This window comes from Mustela nigripes, unplaced genomic scaffold (genome assembly GCF_022355385.1).
Source record: "Mustela nigripes isolate SB6536 unplaced genomic scaffold, MUSNIG.SB6536 HiC_scaffold_75, whole genome shotgun sequence".
Lineage (NCBI taxonomy): Eukaryota > Metazoa > Chordata > Mammalia > Carnivora > Mustelidae > Mustela > Mustela nigripes.
This window is the reverse complement of record NW_026739490.1, coordinates 278,634-300,633: the sequence shown is the minus strand read 5'-3', so window position 1 is coordinate 300,633 and position 22,000 is coordinate 278,634. Positions and strand designations below refer to the sequence as shown.

Sequence of the window (22,000 nt, the reverse complement as noted above, 5' to 3'; positions counted from 1 at the left end):
CTACCAAGAAAGGGAAGTGAATGCCATTTCTACATACTTCAGAAAATTTGAAAGTTACTAGGCCTGCCATGATAATATAATTGAAGAGAAAAGAAAATGCATTAGTTATCAGCCCAGATGATCATGCATAGGTTTGAAGCAGAATATCTGGAATAAAGCTAAGCATTTTTAGAACCTCCCTTGACTTTGTCTAGTTTCTAAGGCCCAGTGTGGAAATGACTGCTTCAGTTTATGGTGAAATTGATGGTATTGATAAACATAGTAGTCTGAAGAAGACTTTCCTCAATTTTATTATCAGTTCTATAGTTGTTCATATGACTCTGGGGCAAACATTTCTTAAATGGATCTAGGCAGTTTGTCCATTGTCCTACAGAATGTCCTACAACAAGCTCTAACTCTGATTAACTTCCCTTCTTTATGGGTAGTGGTTGACTCCATTTAATTTATAGGACAGAGGTTCTCAAATTTTACATTGCATCTGCATCACCTCAAAACTTAATTAAAATACAGATTCTGGGCCCCACCTGAGGGGTTCTGATTCAGCCAGTCTATGGTAGGTCCTGAGAATTTGGGTTTTTCACATATTCCAAGCTGGTATGTTGATGCTGGTAGGATTGCTCCAGGGACCATGCTTTTAGAACCATTGGTCTAAGGAAATGAACAAATTTGACTCATAAAGCAGATAGGTGGTAGGTTCAGATATTACATTTAGTAATCTGCACTACTAGATAACAAAGCTCTTCAACCGTAGTGAAATATGTGTAGATCAGAGATAACATTTTAGACAATTTAAAGGGAAAATCTGGCTACATTTACATCATCTGGACTTTTCAAGTGGAAACAGCTTGTGTGCCTGATTAATCTATATCATTTCCATATTTCTTTTCAAATGACTTTTTATGGAGATCAGATTTTATGCTCCCACAAAATATCCATAAAGATAGTGTTAAGTATCTATGAAACTATTTGCCAAATGATGGATGCTCTTTCTAGTTAATCTGATTAGCCTGAAATGAGGACTTTTGCTGAGCACAGGCATAATAGAAAGCTGTGACAATACAATCTTTATCATTGTAGTCACAATTTAAAATATACTCTGGGTGTTTAACAAATGCAATATCCTATAAAAATGTGATGAATCCCTCTATGCCTGTTAATAAATAAGGACTAGGGAAATAAAATATTTTGTTTATAAACAACCGATATAAACATATATTGTTTATAAACATCAAATATATTGGATATTGAATAAAATAAAATGCTTTTATTCATCTTTAGAACAAACACAGATTTTTTCCATGGTGATTATGGAGACTTCTTTCTGTTTTTTATAGGGTCAAACAAATAAGGTTAAAATATAGTCAGTAAGTATCGTTTTAAATTTAAATTTTAAATATTAAATTTTACCAGTCTTCATTCATCATTTTAGAAAATTGCTAGAAGACACTAATGCTTCAGAACCTTGGAATTATGTGTGGCATTTTCTGCACCCCTCCCCCACCCCAACCTACCTCCCTCCACCTGCCTAGTCATAGATGATTTAGGTTGTAAATGCATCAAGTTATAAACATAAATGCGGTTAGAATTGTTTTATGAATTTTATGTCCTAATACAGCTTTGGTGCTTTGGGTAAAATTTTATGTTTACCTGCATTAGCTTTCAACTTAAGCAACTTTCTCTTATTACATGAATATATAAAAGTTTCCTAGGGAGTTAAAAAGGAAGTAAGGGGGGAAAAATTTGGCTCTTGTGTAGTAACGAGGGGCTGAACTACCTTTCTGGTTATCTACAGAAAAAATTAACTAGATTTTTATCAATATATTTCACGCTGCCTTGTGGGGACACAGCTTATGAAAATCAGTGTTACTGATTCTATTTAACATAATACTTTTTCTTGTACATGAACAAAAATGTTCTTTTTAAAATTTATAATACTCAGTTAATGTTCCTGCTATTTTGTGAATACTGAAAAATAATTGTGTAGAGAAATAAATAAATAGGTCTGGGGGCATGTAGATTCTTTTTCCTTCCCTTACTCAATCTCAGTGATATGGGGTAATTGATATGTTTTCTCTGGGACTCAGTTTCCTAACCTGCAATCTGTCCCAGCTTTGTAAGTCTGCAATTCCATTAGAATAATTGTTTCCAGGGCTCCTGGGTGGCTCAGTGGGTTAAGCCTCTGCCTCAGGCTCAGGTCATGATCTCAGGGTCCTGGGATCTAGCCCTGCTTTGGGCTCTCTGCTCAGCAGGGAGCCTGCTTCCTCCTCTCTCTCTGCCTGCCTCTCTGCCTACTTGTGATCTCTGTCAAATAAATAAATAAAATCTTTAAAAGAAAAAAAAAAGAATAATTGTTTCCTGCTGGACATATTCAAAAGAGATGACAGTATTGCATCATGTTTATGCTAGGTAGAGTACCAAGATATGTAAATTCATTTACATACCTTTTTATAAAGTGCATTAAAAGGTGGAAACAGTGGGGGCAATGTATTTGTTATCTATTGGTATTATGTAAATTACCTCAAACTTAGAGGCTGGAAACAACAAACATTTATTATTCCCCAGTCTCCGTGGGTCAGGGTCTCACTGCTTCGGGTTTTACAGGCTGTGTTAAAGGTGTCTGGTGGTTATCTACAGAAAAAATTAACTAGATTTTTATCAATATATTTCACGCTGCCTTGTGGGGACACAGCTTATGAAAATCAGTGTTACTGATTCTATTTGTTGTGGGTTGTGTTTTCCTTTCGAGCTGGAGTCCTTCTTCCAAGCTCATTCAGGTTGCTGCTGCCATTCTGTTCTTTGTCATAGTAAGACTGAGGTCCTCACCTCTTAGAGGTCTTCCCTTTTCATAGGCAACACACAACACAGCAAGCAGGTGAGCATCTCTGCTGCGTCAAGCCTCTCATTTCTAGACCTTGTGAGAAGCTCACCCAGGATACCTCTCCTTGGGTTAAATTTAAGTCACCTGATTGAAGACTTTAATTACACCCGCAAAAGCCCTTCGCATGTGCCATGTAAAATAACATCAAGGTGGTAGTGATCGCCCATCACAACGTTCTGTTGTTAGAAACAAGTCTGGGGTGCTGACCACACCCAAAGGGTGGGGACTGGACAAAGGCATGGTCTGGGCACAGGAGTCTTGGTGGCCATCTAGCAATCCTGCTTACAACAAGTGGACAAAACGATAAGATTTGTGATTCCATTGTACGAACGACCAGCTGTTGTCACTCAGTTTCTCCATTCATTCTCTCATTTGCACAGTGGAGGCCGTAAGACTCATTCACTGTGGTGTTGCGGGTGATGTAAGATGCGGTGATATACTCAGATACCATCTCTTACAATTTTTGCCATCTTATTTTTTCTCCATTCTGAATAGCAGCGATTTCTATTGCTGTTGTTATGAAGGATGATATTACTTGACTTTGCCTCCTTCTATGGCAGGAAGCTTTAATTGAATTGAATTCTTCAGTTTTTATCTTGTTGGTGATAATTACCATACTACCCATAACACAAGAGCTATCTCATTGTCTTTTCTCCACCTCAGATGTTAATCTAATTTTGCATTTAACTGTGACACATAAAGGTGAAAATCAGTGTTCTCTAGACGTGGTCTTTCTTATTTTGGTTTCAAGGTTTTATGAAATGTCTCTAGAGTTTTAGATTTTTCAGATGCTTTTCCTTTTGTTCATTAGCATTCCGTGTTTTTCTTCTCCATGCATTACCTATCCATTTTTGGCTTTTCTACTATGATCTTTTGCCTTTCACTTGGAATGGGAAACGTTGCAAGCATTAAGACTTGATATGCACACATTAGTCCCTGTTCGCTAAGTGGAGATCTTAATGTAACATCTCCCTTGATTTAACAGCAGCCCAATGAGGAACACGTTGCTGGCATCTACTTCTGTTTGAAAGACAAGGATACAAGGCACAGATTTCTATACTGATTGCTTTGATGGTGCATAGATTACCAATGATAATTCCCAGAGACAAGTTTTCTGCCCCCTAGATTTATGAAATTTTCATCATCTTCGATGTATGTTGGTTTAAATAAAGAAATCCAGATGTCTCACTTTTCTCTTTTCTCTGCCGTGGTTGGTATTGATGACCTGGTGTTTCTTACATTGAGTTTCTATCATGGACTTCAGGGAAGAAGACAAAATCAAAGGCTAAGGAACATAGGAAAGAAGAGAATGAGAGAGACTATAGGGTTTTTATTGTTTGTTTTTTGTTGTTGTTATTTTGTTTTTGGTTTTTTTTGAGAGGTACGCTACCTCTGAGGCAATTTTCACTCCCTCAAAAGTGGAATAAACTTAAGAAACAAAGAATTGAATCTACTTATTCTGCTTCTCTCTAAATTAAAACGCTTCATTAAAGGATTCTAAAATAGTTTTTTTTTTCTTTAACATTGGACATTTTAGGGAGGTTTGACAGTTAATAAAATATATTAATGTCTTATACTTTTGGTAAATGGAGGTTGAACAACTTAATGAATATACCGCATGTTGAGTTGTCCATAATCACCCCCACACACACAGCCGTTAATATCTTCCCCGTGAAATGTTTGTGACTGTAATTGCTGCTCTGATTATATATTGTGTGAACTTAAAGTACGTTATTATATTGGATGACTAAAGGAATTTGTTGACAATGCACAGAAATTGGTATTCTGGAAAAGAGTTGGTTTTTAAATTGTATTCTTTCCTGAGTTTGCAGTGCATTTCATGGCTCATCTACCTCACAGTGGGTTTGTGGCTGATGGATTGAAATCTTTCTGCTGAGTAGTAAACATCAGAGATAATTTGGTCTTCCCTTAGCTTTTCTCATCACTCATTCAAAATATCAAAAATAAATCCTTGATTACTGTTAATTCGCTTTCATCCATACTGACAAAGGGAGAAGGCATATCTGTCAACACTTCATTGGATACATGGGGGAGGGGTCCTAGAAGTGTGGTCTTCAAGCTTTGCAGGGGACCATTGTGTGCCTTGGAAATGAAAAGGTTCTATTAGTTCATTCTTCTCTTACTGGTCAAGGTAGCCCACAGGCCTCTGGACACTCCAACCGCCTTTCCACTGTGGGGTGGGTTTAGAGGTGAGAGAAAACCAGTTGCCTTCTTTTGCTTTTCCAAAGATGTCTCTGATGTGATTAAGTGTAAAATAAAGCTTATATAATATAACATTTTAAGCAAACATAAATCGATGCCAGTGATTGCTTCAATTTGTGAACAGAGACATTTGCTTGTATAGGGTAAAGTTTAATGCTAAGAAAAATAAGAAAAGGTGTTGACGCCATCTGTCCTTCAGTAGTTTTTCTTCCATTAAACTGAATTGAAGCCTAGATTATTCACTGCTAGGCACACTTCTGTATTCATTAGGTAAAATATTTTTATTTGACATTTCCCTGTATAAAGAAAAGACAGTTGTAGATTCTTCCTAGAACATATTATAACATATAAGTAATGCATAATTTTATCAATCCTAATTCACCCCAAAAGCCTTATAATAACAACCGCAAAATGAGTGTATATCAGTGCTTGTCCAAGTGTGGTCTATGGACCAGCAGCATCCAGATCACCTGGGAGCTTGTGAGAAATGCTGATTCTCAGGCCCACCCCAGTCCTGCTGAACCAGAAATGGATGGATGGCATCCAGCCTGTCTGTGTTTTAACAAGTTTTCCAGGTGACTCTAATGCAGGCTAAGGTTTGAGAGCCTCAGACATAGAAAGGTATTAACGTACTCATTTTATAGATGACACAGTTAATGCTTGGTTATGGGACTGTGATTGGTTGAACGCATGACCAGTTAATTTTAGGGCTCTTCCCCAAACCCAGGTTTTCTCCTTAAACATCAGGTGACCTCCCTCTCTTCAAGAACTGAGTAAAGGAATAGTGAATTCCATAAAGATGGAAATGAGTATCTCTTAAATGAACCGAGAAAGGGACCATTTCACTGCTTTCTAATAATGAGAGTGAGTTGTTCCAACTATTAGCTTGAGAAAATTAACCTAGAAAAAGTTTTAGTGACACAAACAACATTTTTGTGGTCCTGTGCATTGGGTTCCACATTTTCTGTTTAGTGGAGGAGACAGAATAGGCTGTAGTTAAACCCCAGAGGGGAGGCTATTGCATGCTAATAGAAGAGGGAGACACTATTTTAATCATTGCTTTCTACTCCAGTGAGTCCATGGACAGCTCTTCCACCTGGGTCTTTCCAATGGCACATTACCCATGTTGATAGAGCCCTGTGGTGGCTTTCCTGCACTCACAATTTTACACATAGGCGAGAGAAGTTTCTTAGTTACTGCGGTCTCAGAATGAATCCCCAGGGCAGCCAGCATGAAGTACCCCTCTGTGACTTGGGGAATGAACGTTTCCTCGTGAGCTGAGAGTAGAAAACAGTGTTCATTATCTGTAATGTAAAAGTCTGTATAATGACGCCTGCTAAGATCTAGTTCTTTGTGAACTCAATTTGGGCTTTGTGTGTATAAACAAATAAGTAAAGTTTAATTCTCTTGTTTGCATCAGTGGGAGGAATTTGCTTGAATAGAAAATGTGGCTATAAAATTAGGTGCACGTGTTATGTATGTATGTGGGATTTCTATTCTGCATATATGGAAAGCACCATGCAACATATATGGAAAAGTATACCACACATATGTATCAATGTGTATGGATATTTATAAAGAGGGCACACATGTAGTGCCTACCGTGTCCAGAAGTGTTTGTGACAACTCTCCATTCCCCCTTGTTGTGTATCTCAAGGGACTTGCAGTTTCTTGCACACCATTCCTGACTCTGTGCATTTGCACTTGTTGTTTCCTCTTCCTGTAACCCTCCTCCCCCTCCAAAACCACAGAATTGTAAGGCTGGCAAACTGTTTCTCATCCTGGTATTAGCTGAAAAGATGTCATAGCCCATGTCTTCAATGTACTTTGAAATGTCTCCTTTAGAGTATAATTGGTTTTGTGCAGGAGCTGCTTAAAACAGGTGTCTGTTTTCTGTATTGTTGGTGTCATTCCTCAGTACCAACCTTGTACTTGACACATTGCAGCATTTGATAAATAATATTCCAGGGAATTGATGACTGGCATTTCCACTTGGATAAGCCTCTCAAACCAGCATCTCCAAATGCATCATCATTTTGCCCAAATTTGGAATATGGAAACCGTAGGGCTATTCATGACTCCTCTCTTCGCTTTAGGCAATCCTACCTCCATATTATGGCTGTCATCTTTTTCCCCATTACCTCTACCTTTATTTGGTCTCCTGTCTCTCAAAAGTCCACCTGGTTCTGGTCTTCTGGTCTTCTGGATGAAACTCCTTTAAGTCTGGTTCTCTTCCTGTTTCTCTCCTTCCAACACAAGTTTTAATTGTCTTGCTATGGAGATAAGAAATCCAGACCAGATGTTTCATCTCCTCAAGTCTGAGGACTTTACTGCGCCTTTGCCTAAGTAAAGCATTGAGCCCTGTATTGATGTTTTCCAACACTTGTGAGGTGACCTTCAGGATTGTGGCTGGAATGGCCTTAGGGGAACTATGGAACAAGTTATTCTGTCCTGCAAGATCTTTGCTGTGTGGCTACCTGTCACACCTCGGAGTCTGGGAGGGTTTCCAGAGTCACCCATGGCAAGGAATCAGGTAAGGTTTCCACTAAAATGGGGGAAAAGCAGAATTAGATGGCCGTGGCTAGCAAAAGAATACAAGGCACTGATTCTTGACCTGCCTTTGCAGGATCCAGGTGTTCTCTTGGACCTGCTGTGTGGTTTTGCATCCCAGTGGACAGACGCCACCTCCTCCATGACTGTTAAACTGTAATCATGAGATCGACCTTAGGTGCAAGAAAAGAATCAGACAATTTTGCACTGAATATTTCAAATTGGTGGCAGCTGTTTGAAGGAATTGTTTGGGAACCCCATCTACAAGTACTTGGGGACATTAAGACTTAAAAGAAATTACATCCACTCCTGTTCAGAGAGTCTGAGTAGCTGAGTGATGATGAATGCCTCCTACAGGGAGGAAGGGATTGGATGTCTGCATGCAGCTGTCTCATTGTCCGCATGGGTGGGACGGATGGCTGGAGTCACCTTAAGATGATTGTTCATTGCCGTACAGTTCCATCTAGCTGGTGTAGTGTCTTCCGAATCACGCAGTGATGTGGGTGTCACAAATCTCATGGCTCGGTGTCTAAGATGGACTCTCAAGGTCTCCATCCTTTTGCCAGTAACCCTTTCTGGCATCATCTCCCTTGACTTTTCTTCATATGCTCTGTGCATTGAATGTTACCCATGAGAATCCCCTCCCGTAGTGCCATTACATCATCCCTGAGCTGTTCCTTCTTCCTGGATGCCCCTCTATCCCTTTCCTCCTCCTTATAATGTTCTCCATCTCTAAGCATCTAAAGGCTGTGAATACCTCAATGTTCTGCCCAAAACTCTGGTCCTTTTTTTATCTGGTTACTTGCCATTGTTATGCCTTCCAGCTCTTCTTCTTCATGGTCAATAACATTCCATGAACTTTTCTTTGGGACCCTGGGGGAGCAAATTTCTTTTCTCTGTTGACCCCCATAGCAGTTAACTTTACAGTTGCCATGAGGGGAGCCTGGGTGGCTCAGCCATTAAATGTCTGCCTTCACCTCAGGTCCTGATCCCAGTGTCCTGGGATCGAGCTCCCTGCTTGGCAGGAAGCCCCCTTCTTCCTTTTCCGCTGCCTCTGCTGTGTTCCCTCTCTTGCTGTCTCTTCCTCTGTCAAATAAATAAAAACAAAATAAAATAAATAAAGTTGTCATGTACACACTGTCCCATGTCTTATGCATATACATTTCTTTACTCCCCTGTTTGATGGCAAGTCCATCCAGAGGAGCTATCATATATATGTATCTTGTATCCTAGACTAACTTGCATTTCATAGGTGTTCAGTAATACATAATGAATAAATGAAAAGATTAGGATGTATGGTGTGCCGAAGGCTGGGGAGGGGGCAGGTAGGTGAGGCAGATTTATCTCTTTCCCTTGGTAGAGAGTGAGTTGATGGGAGCCTCTCCTTCCACCCATCATCCCCAATACCCCATGCCACTCACATATCCTCATACCAGGACTGACTCCCAGGATTATTTTTCAATTCGGCACAGGAGGTCCTAGTTCATCATGACTTAGGAATAGCTCATAGTATAGACTGGAGCCCCCCTAACCATGCCCATTATACTTTAAAATGTCTTAGAACATACAGTAAACTGAACAGTTAGCAGTTAGCTATCTTGTTTCCGTTCCGATTCTTTTGGTAAACAATGTGAGAGGGAAAAATATCCTAACTGCAGAGAAATCTTCAGGCAGGTCTCAAGATACCATTATTTTTTTTGAAAAGTGATGTCAATGATATAAAACAAAGAAAAGAGATCTGTGTGGATGCTTAACAGTTTCACATTTTTGCCTTCCAGGAGACGGAGCTGTTAGATCTCAGCCTTGTCAAGGATGCCAGATGTGGGAAGCATGCCAAAGCTCCCAAGGTAGGAAGCGGAGTGTTGTGCACGCTCCAGATGCTCTTTTGATTATTTACTGTGTCATGGCATCAATTAATTGCCCCAACTAGAAGTTTCTCTGTTGTCAACGTTGTAAAACACAATAAAACAGCCAGTCCTTCCAGAAGCCTCTATGCCCTGAACATTCCCACTTTCGTTAAAAGAAGGTACCAGGGAGTAAATATATAGGCAGTTGGACATAGGGGTTTGCCGTCTGTGCTCTAATTTTAGTTTTGTTTGAAAACTATAAATGTGCTTGAAGTTGCTCGAAAACTTCCCTGAGCTTCTTATGCATACGTGAACTAAATTTTAGACATGAGTAAGATCACATACTTCCAATATTTTGCAACAGCCATCACTATGTTCACGAAGCCAAAGGCTGTTTATTAATTAATTAATATTAAATAATATAATATTTAATGTAATATAATATTAGCCTCTGTTACTGGTGTTTTCACTGTTGTTTTTGTATTTATTATTATTAAAAATTTCAATCAGATTTGCAGGAAGTCAGTTTTTACTTCGCTTAATGTGGAGAAGTTTATGTTGTAAAGAGAGCTGGGGGAGGGCCTTGGCGGAAAGGGGCTCGAATCCTTCGATAAATATCTCTAGCAAAGATCTGCAGAACTTTGGGATCAGATCAGTTGTGTGGCCCATCCATTTGTTTTTGCTTGAAAAACTTACTACAGACATATTCAAAGCAGGCTTGCAGTTTATTTATTTTTGGAAGATTATTTAAGAATGTTGAATGAAGAACATACATTCATTGTTTTTAACTTAGATTCTCTGGTGGAGTCTAGTAACGGAGTGTGTTGACTTGCCATGAAAGTAAGAAACTACTCTTTATTGAATTTAAATCTTAGTACTCTAAATACTTCCTTTCTAGCAAAGATAATATTGTCAAATAAGGAAGTACAGGTGCCATTCAGGAACTCCTGCCTCTTATCATAATTGATATAAAACTAGCGATTTTCTATGTGAGTATCTGCCTGTAACTTTTGTTTTATTCTTTAAAAGTCAAAATACTTTTCCTTGACATCAAAAATGATCTGTTGCTGTGGAGAGGCAGAGAGTTAAAAAAAAAAAAATCACCTGGAGTGATTGTTCTTCAGAAACGTTACCGTGCAATAGTTGCTGGCAAATTTTGCAATGGAAAAACACCTAAATCCTGCATACTGCTGTAGAAGTTAAGCTCACCTATAGGAAAATGTGGAAAATGAAAAAAAAACAAAAAAGAAAAAGAAAAATCGGAATTACCTTCACAAAGGTTTTTGTAAGTGTTTTCATGTGCAAGCAAACAGCTTGTTATTTGCTTTCACCTCTTAGTAATATAATAGTATTACAGTTGTTTGGTCTTTTAATTTTGTAGCAAGCTTGTCATTATTAATGCTTCGTTGGTGATTCAGAATTGTTCAGTTTTTAGTGTAGGTAGGAAATTCTTTCTTCTTTCCCCAAAAGTGTTACAGCCAAGTTTCATGGAAGCTTGTTAGTTCCAGGAACTTTACTGATAACATAGTTAAAAAGTTTGCGTTTTAATGCAAGTGTATTGGCCTAACGTGAAATTTCATGATCAGGATTAGCTAAAGACACCTGCCTACACTCTAATCAGACCCCCTTTGTCTGCAGGAATCAGAAGGCCTAGTCCGCTGTGGGGTTTCCCTCTCTCATTGCAGCACTCAGCCTGCTTATCAGTTCCATGTTTCCTTTATGGATGCGGTTGAATACATGTCTATTGAATGATGCTAAATGAACAGAACTAGGGTCTGTTCTGTGCTCAGCTGATAAGCCACCATTAGATCCTAAAATACTTCTCTTAAGGATGGATGTGGGCACTCAGAATATTCGGGCTTTCACTTCTTTTTTTTTTTTTTTTTTTTTTTTCCTCACTGAAGATTGCTTTCTCTGAGGATTATCCATGTTCTTGCCTTTTTTTGCCTTCCGCTCCTTGCTGGTATTCAAGAACGTTGGGCGACTTTAATATTTTAAAACTGGGTTCTGTTGTTTCGTACCTGCGTGAGCTTCCTGAAACTCAGGCATCCCCCTGGGCCACATGGTGATCATAATAGTGACAACAATATCAATGATAGTAATAATGATGATGATGATGATGATGATGATGATCAATGAGCAGTTCATATCATTACCAGAAGGACTGAATGAAAATTCATTAGCATATCTTTAGCAGAGGTGTTCTCAAATTTGACTGCTTGTGGAATCACATGGAGAGCTTTAAAAAACAGTGATGCCTATTTCCTAACCCTAGAGATTCTGGTGTAAGTGTAGTGTGGATTTTTGAAAAGGGCTTTTGAAAAGGAGATTTGCGGCAAAATTTGAGCTCCCCTGCCTTAACTTATCACTGCTATTTAATAAGCACTTGATAAATATTAGCCACTGTTATTGGTGTTATCACTGTTATGTTTGTATTTATTATTATTAAAAATTTCAATCAGATTTGCAGGAAGTCAGTTTTCATTTCGCTTAATGTGGAGAAGTTTATGTTGTAAAGAGAGCTGGGGGAGGGGCTTGGCCAAAAGGGGCTCTGTGGGTTGATCCACAGGAGAGAAGGGGATATTGCTATCAGTTTAAAAGCCGTTCAGTTGCAAAAGAACACCCCAGCACCAACTGGATAAATACAAAAATTATTAAAAATGATCTGAATGCATTGAAAATTCCAGCCAAGTGTGGGATTCAGGCGATGTCTCAGGCAGCTGAGCAAAAGCTGTCACCAGGGAATAGGTATTTCTTTCTCTTGCCAGTCTGGGTTCCAAGGTGCTGAAAGCGATTCCTCTTCCATTCTCATCCTCTTCCGTCCTCAGTATCCCCTTGGTGGCCCTTGTCTGCTTGCCATCATTGGAAGCTCCAGGCTTCCCCGAGTAACAGCAGTTCAATAGGGGAATCAGAAGAGAGACCAGCTTCCGGAATACAACCACCTTGTAAAAGGAGGCCAATGGCTCAGGGGGCGGTGGGGGTGGGTGGGGAGTTGGGGGATAAATAAGAGGAGACCATTGTGTTGGCTAGAAGAAAAGCAGCAGGACTGACAGCATAAGATTTAAAAGTGTCAAGGTAACCAGTAGGGAGTGAGAGAAGCATGGGTAGACAACGTAACATGGAGACAGATTGAGTGGAAGACATTCTGGGGGCTTTATAGACCATAAAGGAAGGAAGAACATGTGCGGAGCAGATATTATTTATCGAAATACTCAGGCACCCCGTGAATATTATTACTATTATTTTTGTTTTTCACAGTATCTCATTACATAAAAATTCATGATCTAGCTGAAGATGAACTGTTTTCTCTGCCTGCTGTGATTGGAAATAACAGTTATAAGAAATGGAAAAGCTTCTATGTGTTGCCCTGTTAATGAATTTTAAATGTCGACTCCCAACACAGTATATGTAATTCCAGATTGGCTTTTCCATAATGCAGCCTTTGTTCTAGTTATCAGTTTCAAAATTTCTCACTGAGGAGAAATGGAAAGATTTTTATCCACATGTAGAAAGGTAAAAGAGGAAAAAAAAAAGAAACCTTATCCTTTGAAATCTTAAAGGTGTTTGTGTTTCCTTCTTTGCTCTCTCTCTGCCTCCCGCTGAGCCTTATAAAGTGCATCTAGAGGTCAAGTGCTATGGGATGTGCACCTTGCACGTGCTAGGGACACATATTTTCTGGATCTTCATTTCAACATGAGCTTTACTTTTAAAAAGAGGCTTTATCACTGTGGTTTCTGATCTGTTAGTGGTGGTTCCTCTCACAGCAGATCAATTTCGTGGCTTATGTACAACATTAATAAAATGAAATAGATTGGACTAGAATGAAAAAAAAAATCAGCATCTTGCACAGAGGACATTGTTTGGTGAAACATCTTTTGTGCCTGTGAATGTCTGTTCTGGATCACAACCCGAAGTGTTTTGTTTGTTTGTTTGTTTGTTTACTATGGACCACATTAGAAGGGCTGCAAAAAATGCTGCTGAAAATATAGTTTCTTTGGGATACATAGTTTATCTTTGGGATTCTTAGGGTGTATTCCATCTATAAGTGTACTGAAAAGTAGATCAAGTTGTGGGTTTGGATGTCAGCTCTGCCAGTAACACCCTTCTGTGGGTGCCTCTACTTACTCATCTATGAAATGGGGTGGGGAGGACCGGTAGGATTTTAGTTGTGTAAGTTGGGTTAACCCTTGATTCCAACTTTTAAAATGTGAAGCTGGGGCACCAGCTTCTGGATCAGTTGGTTAAGCATCTGACTCTGGGTTTCCACACAGGTCATGCATGATCTTAGACTCCTGCCCTGCGTTGGGTTCTGTGTTCTGCAGGGCGTCTCCTGGTCCTGGAGATTCTGTGCTTCTGCCCCTCCACCAAAGCATGCTCTCTTTATCAAGTAAATAAATAAATATATTTTTTTTAAAAAAAGGGGAAGTTAATTCAGCCAAGGCACGCCATCTTACAGATTATAAAATTAATGTTGAAAAGTTTTCATGACCTAAATAAAACTTCTTTCCTTGGTTGTAGAAAATCAGGTGACCTTAGTGAAAAGTCAGGTCACATTCTAACCAAGGTAAGGGGCAATGCAAACAAAAATAAAAGAAGGGAAGAAAGATTTATGTGGAATTTTGCACTGGGCTTCTTGAAACCAATTGTAAGAATGCTTTGGACTCTATAGAGGCCCTGTGATTACAGAGGCTGTCCCAGGTTTCCAACATGAAAACGGTTGCTGACGTTCCCGTTATTACATACTGAAAAATATTTCTGTAGTCTTACTTTCATACTATGTGTCATCCAAAGAAAACTGCTTCACGGACTTGGCTGACAATTAACCAATTCATTCTATTGATAAAGGGCAGCCTATTTCAGATGTGTGATGTTAAGTGGAATATAGGTTCCTTGTATATACCTGGATTACGGTAATTCTGTGTTATGGTTAGTATCACTGGAATCATGTAAGATATATTAAAGTAAAATGAAAAATTTTAAAAAATTGACCAGCTTTTGTTTTCCTAAGCCCTAAATAAAAATGATGGCTTTTAACATCATTAAATGTGGATTTGTAAAGCAGTGTACGCCACAATGCCTAGCCCTATGTGCAGACGCCAGCATCTCAGTGGTGGGAGAAACAGGTAACAAATAAATCTCACTGGGGACACCCAAAGCAAGACAGAGACCATGACTGGTGGAGACCACTGACCACGAGTGGTGGAATACTTACTGCTTTCCAGAGACATAATGGAGTAAGTCCTCTTGACATGATGAAGTGATATGAACAGAGACATTAATTAAGAAAAGGAGCAGCATTCCAGGCAGAAGCCAGAGCAAGAGCAGAGGCTCTGAAGTGGGAACATGGGGGTGCCTGGGTGGCTCGGTGGGTTAAGGCTTCTGCCTTCAGCTCAAGTCATGATCCCAGGGTCCTAGGACTGAGCCCCACATCAGGATCTCTGCTCAGTGGGGAGCCTGCTTCCCTTCCTCTCTCTCTGCCTGCCTCTCTGTCTACTTGTGATCTCTGTCTGTCAAATAAATAAATAAAAATCTTAAAAAAAAATTGAAGTGGGAACATGCTTGGTATATTTGAGGAGTATCGAGGAAACCAGTTGGTTACAGTAGAGTACAAGACAGAAAGGATGATAAAGTCTGAGAAGTGGCCAGGGGCCGTATTCTGGCCTTGTAAACCATGCTAATGACCTTGCTTTTTTTCTTCTGTAAGACTGAAGAAGGGATCTAAAAGTTCTTAGTAGAGTAGTGGTAAGATCTGAGGTTTTTTTTTTTTTTTGTCTTTTTTTTTAAGATTTTATTTATTTGATAATAGCGATCACAAGTAGGCAGAGAGGCAGGCAGAGAGAGAGGGAGAGGGGAGCAGGCTCCTTGCTGAGCAGAGAGCCCGATTTGGGGCTCGATCCCAGGACCCTGAGATCATGACCTGAACTTAAGGCACAGGCTTAACCCACTGAGCCACCCAGGTGCCCCTGATTTTGCTTTTAAAAACATCACTGAGGGATGTCTAGGTGGCTCAGTGGGTTAAAGCCTCTGCCTTGGGCTCAGGTCATGATCCCAGGGTCCTGGGATGGAGCGCTGCATTGGGCTCCGTGCGAAGCAGGGAGCCTGCTTCCCTTCCTCTCTTTCTGCCTACCTCTCTGCCTACTTGTGATCTCTGTCTGTCAAATAAGTAAATAAAGGGGCGCCTGGGTGGCTCAGTGGGTTAAGCCGCTGCCTTAGGCTCAGGTCATGATCTCAGGGTCCTTGGATCGAGTTTCTCATCCTGCTCTCTGCTCAGCAGGGAGCCTGCTTCCTCCTCTCCTCTCTCTTCCTGCCTCTCTGCCTACTTGTGATCTCTCTCTGTCAAATAAATAAATAAAAAATCTTAAAAAAAATAAGTAAATAAAATCTTAAAAAAAATAAAAACAAAAACATCACTGGCCACTCACTGCCTGGAGCGTGGTCTATAGGAAAGAAAGGAAGAAAAAGAAATGAAGAAGGGATACCAACCAAATGACTATTGCAAATATTTGGAGCAGTGTTGATAATGACTTTGACTGAGAGGTGTAGAGCTTAGAGGAATAAAGCTTAGAGTTTTGGTCTGGGAAAGTGGAAGACTTGAGGTGCCATGGCCTACGTTGGGAAGGAAGAAGCACATTTAATCAGAAAAACTCAGAGTTTGGGTTTTTTGGATATTTAAGGTTTAAAGGATCTCTTCGACTTCTGTCTGATGATCGCATATTTGGATATACTGGTGTTCAGAGGCAAGGTTGGCCACGGAGTTGTTAAGTGAATATTTAAATCCCAAAGCTAAGTGAGGTCTCTTCAGGGATGTAGGTATAGAAGAAAAAGGACTGATCCCTAAGCCTGGGGCCTCCAGCATTTAAACTTCGAAAGATGAAAAAGGGCCAGGAAGGAGAAGGAGAATGGTATATACCCAAGGGAATTGAAAGTAGGGGCGTCACACAGTTATTTGTACACCAGTGTTCACAGTGGCATTATTCACAACAGCCAAAAGGTGGAGACAACTCATATGTCCATTGCTGGGAATGAAATTCTAACTTCTGCCATAGGCTCTAACATGGATAAGCTTTGAAGACTATACATGAAATAGGCCAGACACAAAAGGACACATATTGTCGGATTCCACCTGTACGAGGTAACTAGAGTAGGCAAATCCGTAGAACCAGAAAGTAGAATGGCAGTTTCCAGGGAGTCCGAAGAGAGGAGAAGAAGAGAATGGGAAGTTATCATTTAATGGGTACAGAGTTTCAGTTTAAGAAAATTAAAAAGTTCTGCAGTTGAATGGTGCTTGATGGCGCATAACACAGTAATGAATATTGCCTAAGTTCAGTAACCTATACACTTGAAAATCATTAAGATGGTAAATGTGGTGTCATGCCTATCTTACCACAATTAAAAAAAAAAAAAAGGAAAAGACAGAAGGAATAACAAGTGAGGAGGAAGAAGAATCAGTAGAGAGTATTTTTTGGATATCTAAAAAAGTATTTCAAGAAGGAAAGCGTAGTCATCTAGGTAAAATGATGGGATTTCCTTCTAGTTTTTTCCCCTCACCTCTTTGTATACTTTCAATTTTATTGAAGATACCATTTTATATATGCTTTGATTCCCCCCCCCCTATATTCGTAGCATTTCCTGCTAATATCTAACATCGGCTATTTATTTAAGGGTTGTCAGATCCCAAATAGCTCATCATAGGAGCTGGATGCCAATGTATAAATCTCATAATGAGCTGTTATTTGGATGTTCTACAACAGTGGTTTCAATGAATCATCCATGAGGCCGGGAGTTGAAATGAGTGCTTTATTTATTGTCCCCCTTTGCTGATTATAAGCTATTTCCCTGACTTTGTACAGATTCCACCATTGTGTGAAGCCACAGTCATGAAAATGTGATGCAGACATTTGAAGTTGAGGGAAGAAGAAAACCCTTTACCCAGCAAAATAAAGGATCCTCTCCCTCTCTCCTAGTGGCCGAGGAGCTCTACCTTTGGCCAGTGTTCTTGGTTCCACCTATTTCTTAATTTACCTGACATGTGGCAAGAGTTTTTGTTAGTTTGTTGTCATCCTATTTCCATAAAAGTATTTATTTACATCTTTACTAAATGGAGAAAAATAGAGCTTAAAATTTCACAGAATTATCTCTGTGTAATGGTTTTGACAGCTAGTCACATTTATCTCCAGATGTAAATTATATGGCATGGTTCCTTTCTTATGTTCATTAAATTCCATAGATGTCAGTGGTTTGGTTTCCTTGGAAACAAAAACCTTTATATAACTAGTTGGAGATTTGGTAGCAGAAATATCAGGATGCGGTGGGGAGTAAGGAAACATCGCGATGCTGATTATCTCCCTCAGTAGGTAACTGTTTGCATTTAAAACTCTTCTATCTTTCCATCTTTCCCTCATCCTCATGGCCATTCAGTAGTGCCCAAGGGAAAATTTTAAAAGTGACCATTTAAGTATAGAATTATCTTCTAATGGTTAAAAGCTTTTTACTTTTTTTTTTCAAGTAATCACAGAGAGGCTAAGTCTTTTTTGGGATGTTGGTGTAAATTCCCACATTTGAGAAGAGTATGTCTCTTAGGAAGAATTGAATTTGAGCATTTGAGCAGTGCCGACATAACTCAGTGTATATGCATATCCATCTGTGAAGTACAGCTAACAGAACATGTGTGTGGCTGAATAAAGCTTTTATATTTTTTTTTATGATGGCAATTGTCTGTCTTAGTACTCTACTGCCAAAGAGTTCAAAAGGTCCCCAAAAGGTTCTGGAGAGGGAATGGGGGACCACAGTTCTGCCCAGAGGTAATAGCAGGCCAAGGGCATGGCAGCGGTGGTCATTGTCACTTGGCCCAGAGTCGACCCCTTGTTGAAGACAAGATTAGTAACATGAGTTATCTAAACCACTAGTCTTTTCAGAACCATTTTGCCATTGCTCCTATCTGATATAATTTGAATCTAAATCTAAACCCAATTTTTTCTACATGTAATGGTATAGAGTTACATGTCAAAAGCCTTTCTCAATTTTAGTTCTTATACATGCAATGATACGCCATCTTGTGGATATATCTGATATTTATTTCATAAATTAATTCTGCATCATGGACCACCCTCTAAAGGGTTTTTAATCTTGGGTTCTAATGTAGAGATCTGAGAAGTACTTGGGGAGCTTTTAAGATCTTAATGTGCAGGCCACACCCAGATTAATTAAATTAAAATGTCTGGTGTGGGACTCTAGCACCAATGTTTTCTTTAGAGTTCCCCAGAGATTCCTGTGTTCAGCGGTTTTGAGAACCGTTACTCCTAGGAAAAAGCACGAGTTTAAATGAATAGTTTCTTTTTTTAAAAGTAGGGATTTGGGGGCACCTGGGTGGCTCGGTGGGTTAAAGCCTCTGCCTTCAGCTCAGGTCATGATCCCAGGGTCCTGACCAGCCCCACATCGGGCTCTCTGCTCAGCGGGGAGCCTGCTTCCCTTCCTCTCTCTCTACCTGCCTCTCTGCCTATTTGTGATCTCTATCTGTCAAATAAATAAATAAATAATCTTTTAAAAAAAAAATAGGGATTTTGTGCAGTAAGGTATTGAGAATGTTCCTAGAATACTTGCTTGTCAAAAAGACTGGTTTTTGGTACAGTTTCCCTTGAACTTGATTTGGTTTCTTAAGATAAAGTGCATTGTGGTATTTGTATTAATCTCCTCCCACTGCCATAACAAAGTATCACAGACTAGGTCGCTTAAAATAACAGAAATATATTTCCTCCCAGTTCTGGAGGCTAGAATGGATCAAGGTAACAGCAAGGTTATTTTCTTCTGCGATCCGCCATCTTGGCTTCTGGATAGCAGTCTTCGTTCTTTGTCCTCACATGGTCTTCTGTCCATACTGATCAATGTCCTAATTTCCTCTTGCTGTAAGGATACCGGTGGTATTGGATTAGGGCCCCTCCTCGCAGCTTCATTTTAACTTAATTACCTCTTTAAAGACCTTAACCCCCAAATACAGTCACATTCTGAAGTCCTGGAGATTAGAACTTCAACACAGGAATTTTGTGGAAACACAGTTCAGTTTATGATACTATTTCCTTATTACATTATAAAACCAAGTTTATGATTTCCTTCTTTATAGGGAGTGGTGCTGTAGGATTACTTCAAAAGCAATCTAATATAAATAGATTTTTTTTTATAATCCTAAGATTGTCAAAGTAGATAAAATGGGTAGTGAAAGTCATATCAGAAATAGGCTTTATGGCTTGTGAAAAGTGCCTTTATTTCAGAATATGTTGCTTTGTCTTATTACCAACACATTTGTGCTCATTTTTTCATACACCAGAGCACCCAACAGGTGTCCTTATGCATTGTAAATGCTTAATAAAGTGTAGTCATTAAGTGCACAAGCCCTGAGGTCAGATGGCCTGGACTCAAAGCCAATAACTAGCTGTAACTCAGCAAGTTCTTCTGCATCTCTGAGACTTCATTTCTCCACCTGAATTTATGGAAGTAATCTCCATGTTTAGCCTATCGGGTGGCTGCAAGGACTTAGTGATAAAATGCACGTAAAACACTTGATACAACTTTCACATCTGTTGCATACGTCACATACATTTTAACCATCTCCACGAATGAATTTTAGTAAGTAAATAAAATGTATCACTGATGCTCATGTGATACCTGGTGGTAGCTAAAGCAAGATAGGGTTACCTATTTACAGTGAAATTCCATGCTCTACTAGAGATTGCTTCAGAGTGAGAGATTTATACTTTATAGTTCTGTTATTTATACCCACCCATGAAAATCCATTTTTTATATATTAACTATACAAAAATGAAGTTGAAGCATATTTGTCTTTGCAGCCAAACACCTGCCCACAGAGGGCTATCAGCAATCCACTGCACTGACTTACTGTTCTTTTTTTAAAAATATCTGAATTTGCAAACAGTTAAATAGATTTTCCCAACCATCAGAATAATTTTAGAGCAATTTTCTTTCAGTTAAGGACATGTTGACATTTTTCTCTGCCTTATGAAGCCATGGCAGCAAAATCTGAAATGGTATTTTGAAATGGAAGAACAAGGATTGAGGTCAAAGGGATCCAGATTCAAACCCCAGTGCAAGTATTAACTGAGAGATCCTGGGAAGGTTTCTTAGTTTCTCTGTGCAGTGGTAATTCCTCTGGATAGAGATGTCTCATGAGCTGGATTATGGTTTGTAACTAGACCCAAATCTTAGTGTTGGACACTTTGGGAGCTCAATCATGGGTGCTTAACTATCTGCCTTTGGTTCACTGTTCAATTTCTTCTTAGTGCTCTGCCAGTCTGATAGATAATTAAGGATTTATATAACTTAAATTGTTTTCTTTTTGAGATCAGGCTCTAAAGTAAGTTGGCACACAATTTGACAACTGATCCAACAGTGGAAAAAACTAGAATGCAATTTGAAACACGGTGTAAGAGGAGAAAAGTTCTGGGGAAGGGAAGTTAATATTTATGGAGTTATTGACACAATTAAGAAACATACATACCTGAAATGGCTTTCCCAGCCATAAAGTGTGATACCGTGATACTAATTTGTGAGACAGCTCAGTAGAGTGGAAGGAGCTTAAGGGTATGTGTTAATTTCTTCTGAGAATTTTGTTTTTGTCATCTTCGAATTGGAAATGGCTGAAAATTCTTACATTTATTCCATTTACCATAAAAACGTGAAATCCTACGTGGCAGACTTTGGATGTGATACCTGACACAAACTAAGTATGTTCAGGAATGAAAGAATGTGAACACAACATTCGTAGCAGTCTAAAAGTGTGAAATTTCAAGTACCTGAAGAAATAGTGTTGATCTTACCTAAAAAATAGCAATAAAAGTCAAAATAATGTAGTAAAATATTTGCTACTTTACCCATCTTTGTTTTTTTTTTTTTAAGATTTTATTTATTTATTTGACAGAGAGAGATTACAAGTAGACAGAGAGGCAGGCAGAGAGAGAGAGAGAGAGAGAGAGAGAGAGGCAAGCAGGCTCCCTGCTGAGCAGAGAGCCCGATGCGGGACTCCATCCCAGGACACTGAGATCATGACCTGAGCCGAAGGCAGCGGCTTAACCCACTGAGCCACCCAGGCGCCCCTACCCATCTTTGTTAATGACAGAAATGAAATTTTCCACGACTGCTGAAATGAATATTTGAGGCAATGGAGTAACCAAATTAAGCAGAATATTTGTTAGTCTTTAGCTGAGAAACAGGATCATGGGTTCTAATAAATCAGAATTCACCTTTCAGTTTCACTCACCAAGACATATTCTCCGTACCTTTTGGTACTTCATCATCCAGATGTTTCTTGACATTTTCATTTGTTTCCAGGATTTTGGGTTAGGACCTAATGGCACTGGAAGAATTTGCTGATCACTGTTAACCATAAGTGGGGGTAACCTTGTGAAGAGTCACTTTATTCTCTCCCAGGGACAGAGAATACTTTTTTTTTTTTTTTTTTTTTTTAAACAGTAACTCAGCATTTCTCCACGTG

At 39.3% G+C, this 22,000-nt stretch overlaps 1 protein-coding gene across 1 annotated transcript in view; it reads left to right on the top strand.

Moving 5' to 3' along the window:
* LOC132008163 (1-phosphatidylinositol 4,5-bisphosphate phosphodiesterase beta-1-like) overlaps nt 1–22,000 on the top strand; it is a gene marked incomplete at its 3' end in the record, with an annotated part of 505,747 nt that overhangs the window by 212,952 nt on the left and 270,795 nt on the right. The window contains exon 3 of the mRNA XM_059386583.1: nt 9,430–9,498. Within this exon, the coding sequence (XP_059242566.1) occupies nt 9,430–9,498 (69 nt within the window). The remainder of the gene's footprint in view (nt 1–9,429; nt 9,499–22,000) is intronic.